This window comes from Nicotiana attenuata, chromosome 12 (assembly GCF_001879085.1).
Source record: "Nicotiana attenuata strain UT chromosome 12, NIATTr2, whole genome shotgun sequence".
In the NCBI taxonomy this organism is placed as follows: domain Eukaryota; kingdom Viridiplantae; phylum Streptophyta; class Magnoliopsida; order Solanales; family Solanaceae; genus Nicotiana; species Nicotiana attenuata.
Window position 1 is genome coordinate 1,927,805 of NC_032000.1, and position 9,400 is coordinate 1,937,204.

At 43.2% G+C, this 9,400-nt stretch overlaps 2 protein-coding genes across 3 annotated transcripts in view; one reads left to right on the forward strand and one right to left on the reverse strand.

Annotated features, from left to right (window-relative positions):
• LOC109235154 (ACT domain-containing protein ACR9-like) overlaps nt 1-4,529 on the forward strand; it is a 21,534-nt gene extending 17,005 nt beyond the window's left edge. The window contains exons 4-6 of one of the 2 annotated variants that reach the window (XM_019401137.1): nt 2,606-2,954; nt 3,621-3,905; nt 3,980-4,151. In XM_019401137.1, the coding sequence (XP_019256682.1) occupies nt 2,606-2,954; nt 3,621-3,905; nt 3,980-3,985 (640 nt within the window). In that variant the 3' untranslated portion in view covers nt 3,986-4,151. The other variant, XM_019401136.1, reaches the window with a different exon arrangement.
• Nucleotides 1-9,400, reverse strand: part of LOC109235155 — a 22,649-nt gene that overhangs the window by 9,237 nt on the left and 4,012 nt on the right. The gene's annotated exons all lie outside the window — the stretch shown is intronic.

A 9,400-nucleotide genomic window follows, 5' to 3' on the forward strand; every position in this document is an offset into this window, starting at 1 on the left:
GTTCGATTCTTTCTCTCTGCAACTCCATTTTGTTGGGGTGAATAAGGTACCGTCAGAGAGCGACGAATTCCATGAGACTGACAAAAGTCATTAAATTCGTTTGAAGTGAATTCGCCTCCTCTATCGGACCTTAGAGCTTTAATTTCATAGCCACTTTCTTTCTCAACAAGTACTTTGAAATTTTTAAAAGCAGCAAAAGCTTCAGATTTTTGGTTCAAGAAATAAACCCAAGTCTTTCTACTAAAGTCATCAATGAAAAGCAGAAAGTATCTACTTTTACCAAAAGAAGGTGGATTGATTGGTCCACACACATCAGTGTGAACAAGCTGGAGCGGCTTGGTTGATCTTGACATAGCCTCCTTTGGAAAACTCCTCCTTGCATGTTTTCCTAGAAGACAAGCTTCACACAGTTGATTTGGATGGTTGATTGATGGTATCCCATGTACCATATTCTTTTCTCCCATTGATTTGAGCGCTTCAAAAGTCAAGTGTCCAAATCGCATGTGCCAACGCCATGATTCATCTTGCACATTAGCCTTCAAACACTTTGCATTAATTATTTTAAGATTCAGAGAAAATGATCTATTCTTTGCCATATGCACTTTAGCAATTAGAATTCTACTTGAATCTCTATGCCAAAGATGCATATTTTTCATGTGGATGTCATATTCCTTTTCAAGAAGTTGGCCCAAACTCAAAATATTACTTTTTAATTTTGGCACATAATAAACATCTTGAATTAGCTTGTGACTACCATCTTTACAGGAGATCAGAATCGTACCTATCCCTTCGATTTGAATCTTTGAGGTATCTCCAAAGGACACATTACCTCTCACCATTTTATTGATCTCCACAAACTTTTCTTTGCATCCACACATATGATTGCTTGCTCCATTGTCCAAATACCACGAGCTGCAATCATCCCTGTCTTCTTCCTTGAGTGCCAGCAATAACGTTGACTCATCTTCTTCTTTTTTGTCGTCAACAAGGTTAGCTTTCTCTTCAACATTGCTACGACATTCCCAAGAGTAATGGCCAAATTTATGACAATTATAACACTCAATTTTTGATTTGGCATACCTTTGTCCATTATTTTCTTGGTAGTAGCCATGTCCTCTTCCTCCTCTTTGTCCACGAGCACGACCTCTGAATGCTTGGTGGATTTTAACTTCATTGTTGAAGTTGTTACCATTACTTCTTCCTCGTCCATGACCGCCACGGCCTCGTCCTCATCCATTCCCTCGATAGCTTTTTTCACCTCCATAATCCTTGAAAGATGCCTGAGTTTTAAGAAGTTGCTCCAATGGCAATTCTTGTCTCCGCTTGATCTTTTCTTCATGGGCCTGTAAAGAACCCTCCAATTGCTCCACCATTATTGAGTCTAAATCTTTAGACTCTTCAATAGCACACACCACAAAATCGAATTTAGGTGTTAAAGTGCGAAGGATCTTTTCTACCACACGGACATCTTTTATGTCCTCCCCGTATCTTCTTAATTGATTCACAACAGCCTTCACTTTTGAACAATAATCCGAAATGCATTCGGATTCTTTCATTTTTAAAACTTCAAAATCAGCCCTTAGAGTTTGAAGTTTTACCTTCCTCACCTTGTCAACTCCTTAAAGAGAATTTTGTAAAATCTCCCAAGCTTCCTTTGAGGTGGCAGATGCTGCCACCTTCTCAAACATGACATCATCCAAACATTGGTGGATGAGCGTGAGGGCTTGTTGATCCTTCTTCCTTGTCTTTGCCAAGACATCTTTTTCATTTTGAGGCAGAGCTTCCTCATTATCGGGTTTGGCATATCCTCTGTCTACGATTTCCCACACATCCTGGGAGCCAAGAATGACTTTCATACGTAGACACCATTTTTCGTAATTATCTTTTGTGAGACGGGGGTACTGAAAAGACAGTGGACCATTATTCGCCATGGCTCTGATACCACGTTGTTGGGAATAAATAAATCCCGCCTAGGAATAATACCCACGGTAAATAACAATAACACAAGAGAGTAACAATGACACCAGATATTTTAACGGGGTAAAATACAATACCCGAGCAGAGCAATATTACCACTATAATATTATAACTTAGTAGTATCAAGAGACTACTACAACTTCGAAAGAAATAACACTCTTTATTTAAAACAGCTCACTACAATATTATTCCCACTTACTATTTATCTCACAGACTACAATCTGTGGATTACGCTCTATTGCGCTCTCTCTGATTTGGTGTACTGAAATAAAGAGAATTGAAGCTCCTTATATAGAAGCCTCCACCGTTGAATACTGCAAATTGCAAATACCAAAACCAATAGTTCTATCAAAACCAATTGCCGCCTACCATTGCTTTCTTTTCCACCAATCACATTTTTCCTTTAGTTTTTTTTTTCTTTATTTATTTAATATGGGCCCCACAATATCAAGCAATTATTTCTAGTGTATTTGGGTTTATGTAAATCTGAATTAGAATGTGCAGGGGACTTTTGCTTTAGTACTTCATATATTAAGGATCTTATTCTAATCCATAATGCTGTTTTCTTTCATTATTCTTAAGATGTTCGAAAAGAAGTGAATCTTAACATATCTCATTTCATGTTCAGAGAGCTCTTACATACGAAAGCTAGGCAAGATGAAACATATGAGCAGTTGCGTGCTGTTTTGGGCGAATCATGTGATTTTGAGCTTCAGTTAGCTGGCCCTAAGTATGACAACCTTCAGTATATCTCTTCTCTTGCTCCATCTGTTGCTGAGGAATTATTTAGGTGCAAAATCGGAGATAACGAATTTCATGCACAAGCTCTTAGTTCAGATATGACAAAGTTGAAGAAGGCTAGTGTGACAATAGATAATTCCCTGAGCCCTGGTCATACGTTGCTTCAGATTAGTTGCATTGATCACAAGGGTTTTCTTTATGACATTATGAGGACATTGAAAGACTTCAGTATTCAGGTATTGACTTTTGGATTTACAGTTTTCTACTTATCGATTCCTCATTATTTTTTGTTGCTTTAGTTGCAAATTATCTAATTTATGGCTAGGTGTACTTGAATTTGGTTCTTACTGATATTAATGAATTTGAAGTCCATAGACTTATTGCATCATAATGTAGATGATTGACACAATTATGGTTTCTTCATTGCAAGTTCAAAGATATTCTGGATTTTATCTAGGAATATGCTTTGCTGAGGTTTTATTGTCTTCTTTACCCAGTACTGGGAGCTCTAACAGCTCGGAAGGCTATTCCCCCTACTATCTACAAATCCAGATGCGTCAAGTGTGCTTATTTCACAAAATAAAAGAAATAAAAAATAAGGATATTTTTGTTGCAGATAATGAGGCTACTTTGATCTCATAGACATTAAAGTAGTGCAATGTAAATTTTTGTTTTTGCTAAGTGCAAAATAAGGGTAAACTCATTTGGAGATAAATGCTTTATTCCCGTTTAGAGTTTAGAGTTTAAAGATCATTATTTCGCCCCCAGTTTAGAGTTTTACATGTAATTGTGTAATGGATGGCACAAAGAGAAAACATGAAATGAAGAATTCTAATAGTCGATCTTACTTTCTCTGATCAAAAGGAAAACTATGCTGATAGTTTGATTTCTTTTCCATGTAGATTTCTTTTGGTCGGTTTTCACCATTTAATAAGGGTCAACGAGAATTAGACCTTTTTATCCGGCAGAAGGATGGAAGAAAGATTGTAGATCCAGAGAAACAAGATGCAATTTGTTCTCGCTTGAAAGTGGAAATGCTTCACCCTTTACGCGTTATAATAGCAAATCGTGGACCAGATACTGAACTTTTGGTTGCAAATCCTATTGAGCTATCTGGAAACGGTAGACCCCGTGTTTTCTATGATGTCACACTGGCATTAAAGAATCTTGGGATCTGCATCTTCTCGGTAAGTATATGCTGGTAAAAGAAGTGTTTGAAAGAAAAAGTTGCACATTTTAACTGTACTGATTCTGTGTGAAGATTTGAAGACAATGGATTGCCTTTGTACTCCTAGTAAGCCTCAAAAAAGTTACAAACATCCTAAGAACACTGAACCTAGAGGCATGAAATCTTTAAACAACCTACATTCAGTCTAGCTGTCTAGGCCTCTGGCTAATGAACATGTTAAATTGCAATGAACTTTTATATGTTATTTTGTAGGCGGAGATCGGAAGGCATTGTACAACAGAACGTGATTGGGAAGTTTACAGAATCCTGTTAGACGATAACTGTAATATTGACATGTCAACTATGGTTGGTAGAAATCGGATTGTAGACAAAGTAAGAAGAACATTGATGGGTTGGTGAGCCAGACCTGTTTGGTGATCCCTTTGTGTAGTTTATTACTACGTAATTGTTATTATATCTAGCTGAGCTTTTTGTTTGGTTGGTAGTGTTTGTATACCTATATGTATCTTCTTCATGTAACTCAGTCTTTTCCTCATTTATTTTCTCAATCTCGTATCATATTGATGTTTGAGAAATATTCTGACCATTATCTTGGCAGTCCCATTAAATCCGAATTCTGAAAGGCTTAGTTACAATACATTAGTCTTAGCACTATTGTCTTATAATTTCCACAAAGTCAATTGTCTTGAAGAGTATTGTACGAGAAAGCATAATGTATAGGGTCAAATTTGACCCTCAGCATCTCTACGCCAGTAGGTACGCCCAATAAGTGTACGCCTGCCAACGTAGCGGGTACGACTCGGCCGTGGGGGCAAAAGCGACATCGTTAGGACTCAATGTCTTCACTAGGAAGACGTTACCTATCTTTGTAACTTTTTGATTCTTTCGAGGAAGGTCTCCTATTATATAAAGGAGACCTTCACATGGTAAAAAGGGCATCTGATCTAATACAATTCTCTCATTTTTCTGGCTTTCTCTCTCTATCTCTACTTCAAACGAACATATTTTATTGAGTTCATACTGTCTCTTTGCAATACTAGATCTACAACAATATTATCATCTTTGCATCTCTAGGATTATTATATTTGATTACGATTTATCCTTTTTCTACTTTTGATTGTTTTTTAGCTTACAAAGTATATTGTTAACTTTTGAGCCAAACAATTTGGCGCCGTCTGTGGGAATTTCGAGAATCAAAACCATAGTATCCACCTAGAGATCAACCAACTACCACCCTCTACACTTCAACAAAAAAAACACAGAAAATGGCCGAAAATAATACAAGATCGAAAGCTATATTGGGTGTCACTACCAATCTCCTTGGCCCTCTCAACGAGGCCAGTGACGATGGCATCCTGAATGAAACCCCTAGCATCACACCGGGTGCAGAGATCTCACCTTCCCCATCCGAAGGTCTGACGATCTTGCACGAAAAAGGAGCTTCCACATCTGCGGTTACGGAAGCACCCTCAGCAGTCAAAGAGCTACTGGAAAGATGGCTAACAAGCACTCTAAGTGGCTTGGTTGAGAGGTCACCACAAAGTAACATCGGATGTACACCAACGGTAGGTACCATTGCTGCCGTGAGCGAACCGGAAGTTACACTAGCGAATAACAAACCCATCGAGACACAGACCAACGATGGCACGCTAACAGCCATCCTAAAGAAGATGGAAGAAATGGAAAATGAAAACAAGGCGCTCCGCGGTCAGATGAAGGAACATCAGGAGAGGGTCGACAAGATCCCCGGTGCTCCCAAGTTGCTACCAAAACGCGACGTGGGAAGGTTCGTTGAACAACCATACACTGAAGAAGCTACCCCTCACTCCACCCCAAAAACCTTCAAGATGCCACCCTACTTGAGGGTATATGACGGAACCACAGATCCCGAGGATCATCTGATCCACTACGTCACCACTGTGAAGGGCAACGACCTATCGAAAGAACAGGTACCGTCGGTACTGCTGAAGAAGTTTGGCGAGACGTTGACAGGAGGGGCCTTAACATGGTACTCTCAGCTACCGGCTAAGGCAATATCAACGTTCGAGGAAATGGCGGATAAGTTTGTCACAGCCCATGCAGGCACGAAGAAAGCGGAGGCCAGGGNGATACACTCGGAAACGAGGAGAGATCGACGGAACGAAGGACGACGAGAACAACTCCCCCGCTCCAACAGAGATTGACATCAGCCATACACCAGATCCTCCCATCCGCCACCAAGGCATACAGACGCGCTACAGCAACACGTCGCCCCACTTCGAAATGAAAGAGGTACGCCCCCTTTATTAACCGCCCATAACTTTTGTGTATCTCCTTCAGAAATAGTGTACGCACTGGAGAAGCTGGGCACCAAGGTGCATTGGCCGCAGAAGATGAAATCAGACCCTGCCACAAGGAAATCAAACGCCCTATGTGAGTTCCATCAGGAACGAGGACACAAAACCGAAGACTGCATAGGCCTACGGCAAGAGGTGGTCAGGATGCTGAACCAGGGATACCTGAGGGAGTTGCTCAGTGACAAAGGGAAAATCAACTTTGCACGCGGACGGGAACAACCCCACGGGCCGCCGAAGCCACCTTCCCCAGCGCGCACAATAAACATGATCGTCGGAGGCGGCGACGAGTCAGTGATCAATCACGTCAAGCTCGCCACCATACATAGACTAAAGCGGACCATCGCCCATGAACGGTATGACGACTTCGAAGATAGTATCACCTTCGATAAGTCTGATGCCGACGGTTTGTCTTTCCCTCATTATGATGCTTTAGTTATCACTTTACGTATCGCTGATACGGATGTTAAAAGAGTCATGATCGATGACGGAAGTGGCGCCTGTATTATCCACCCAAGGGTCCTCGTACAAATGGGACTCGAGGATAGGGTAATACCGCGCTGCATAACACTAACCGGTTTTAACAATGCAGTGGAACGGACGTCCGGAGAAATAGCACTACCCCTCCTAGCGGGAGGAGTCACGCTGGAAACAACTTTCCACGTAATGAACCAAGAAATAGCGTACAACATCATCATAGGACGCCCGTGGATACACGCCATGAGAGCGGTCCCTTCAAGCCTCTACCAAGTGATCAAATTCCCTACCCCATGAGGAGTATTCAGTATTCGAGGCGAGCCACGCACCGCACAATAATGCTACAAAATAGCCCAAGACTGCGCCCACACCCAACAGCTAAAGGGGGCGAGCAAGGAGGCATAACAATTAGCCGTGTCGGGGACATAAGGTCAACCCGACAACGGACGCCATCAAAAACCCCGATGTCGTGGAAGCCTATAAAGCAACGGTCGAAGATCTCGAGCCAGTCCAACTGGACGAAACCGATCTTACGAAGAAAGCCTATATCGGGCAAGGTCTCGCCAACCCAAGTAAGTATTGTGAATTCTTAACTAACCATGCAGATTTGTTCGCCTTTTCCCATTCAGATATGCCGGGAATCCCGCGAGACATCGCCAACCACAAGCTGAATGTCGATCCACTACATCCGCCCGTGCAACAGATGAGGAGGAAATTCAACGCCGCTATCAATGAAGCGGTCAGTAAGGAAGTAGACGAGCTACTGGCCAATGGCTCCATCAGAGAATCAAAGTACCCCGAGTGGGTCGCCAATGTTGTCATGGTCAAAAAGAAAAACGGGAAGTGGAGAATGTGTGTGGATTTCACTGATCTGAACAAGGCATGCCCAAAGGATTCATTCCCACTACCCCACATCGACCAACTGATCGACGCCACTGCAGGACATGAACTACTGAGCTTCCTAGACGCCTACTTCGGCTACAATCAAATCATGATGGCCGAGGAGGACCAAGAGAAGACAACTTTCATAACCCACCAAGGGACTTACTGCTACAAGGTAATGCCCTTCAGGCTCAAAAATGCAGGGGCTACGTACCAGAGACTGGTCACCAGAATGTTCAAAAAGCAGCTCGGTAAGACTATGGAAGTCTATATCGACGACATACTGGTAAAGTCGGCAAGAAAAGAGGACCACATCGACCATCTGAAAGAAACCTTCGAGATATTGAGAAGATACGGGATGAAACTGAACCCCGAGAAATGCGCCTTCGACGTGGCATCAGGAAAATTCTTAGGGTTTCTCGTATCACAACGAGGTATCGAAGTCAATCCAGATCAGATCAAGGCGATAGACGCGATACCCGAGATACTGAATAGCAAAAAGCAGGTGCAAAAGTTGACGGGGCGAATAGCCGCCTTGTCTAGGTTCATCTCACGGTCCTCCGACAGATGCCATAAGTTTTTTAATGTGCTGAGAAAGGACAAAGGGTTACAGTGGAATGAGGAATGCGTCAAGGCCCTAAGGAAATTGAAAGCGTACCTATCTTCACCGCCACTGCTAGCCAAAGCAAATCCAGGCGAGCCACTGCTGGTATATTTGGCCGTATTAGAGGCCGCCGTCAGTGCAGTCCTAGTTCGTGAAAATGAAGGTACGCAATCTCCTATTTACTATATTAGCAAAACCTTAGTGGACGCCGAAACACGGTATCCACACCTTGAAAAATTAGCTTTGGCATTGGTCGTAGCTTCACGGAAGCTCCGACCCTATTTCCAATGCCACCCCATAAAGGTAGTGACGACCTTTCCCTTGAGAAGTATCCTACACAAGCCTGAGTTATCAGGCAGACTCGCCCGATGGGCCATAGAGCTCAGTGAGCACGATATCTCATATCACCCAAGAAACGCCATCAAGTCGCAAGTACTTGCCGACTTCATAGCCGACTTCAGCGCGGAGATACTACCAGAGGCGGAATTGGAGGCACGCCGTGCCCCCTCCAATGCCGACCTATGGACTCTTTACACTGATGGCGCCGCTAACGCCTCGGGATCAGGACTGGGACTCGTTCTCGAGGTCCCCACGGGCGAAACAATTCACCAGTCCATACGATGCCCCGAGATGACTAACAACGAAGCCGAGTACGAGGCTGTTATTGCAGGTTTGAAACTAGCCATCAAGTATGGAGCTCGACGACTCGTTCTCCATTGCGACTCTCAGCTCGTGGTGAACCAGGTCACTGGGACTTACCAAATCAAGGAGCAGAGGTTGCAAAAATACCAGTCAGAAATCCACAGGTTAATGACCGAGTTCGACGAGTGCCGCTTCGAACAAGTTCCGAGAGCACAGAACGTCGAGGCAGACGGCTTAGCAAAATTAGCCGCAGCCACTAAAAACTTCAACAAAGAAAGCGTGGTCACCCTCCTCCATTCAGCCATTGATCACACTGAGGTACTCTCTTTAAATTTGACTTGGGACTGGCGCAACCAATTTGTATCCTATCTGCAGGATGGAACACTCCCACTCGACAAAAAAGAAGCCAAGAAGCTCCGCGTACAGGCCGCCCGGTATTGCCTGATAAACCACGAGCTCTACAAAAGGACGTTTGGCGGACCCCTGGCCAAGTGTCTAGGGCCGCAACAAACGCGGCCAGTGCTCGAAGAGGTACATGAAGGACATTGCGGTGCC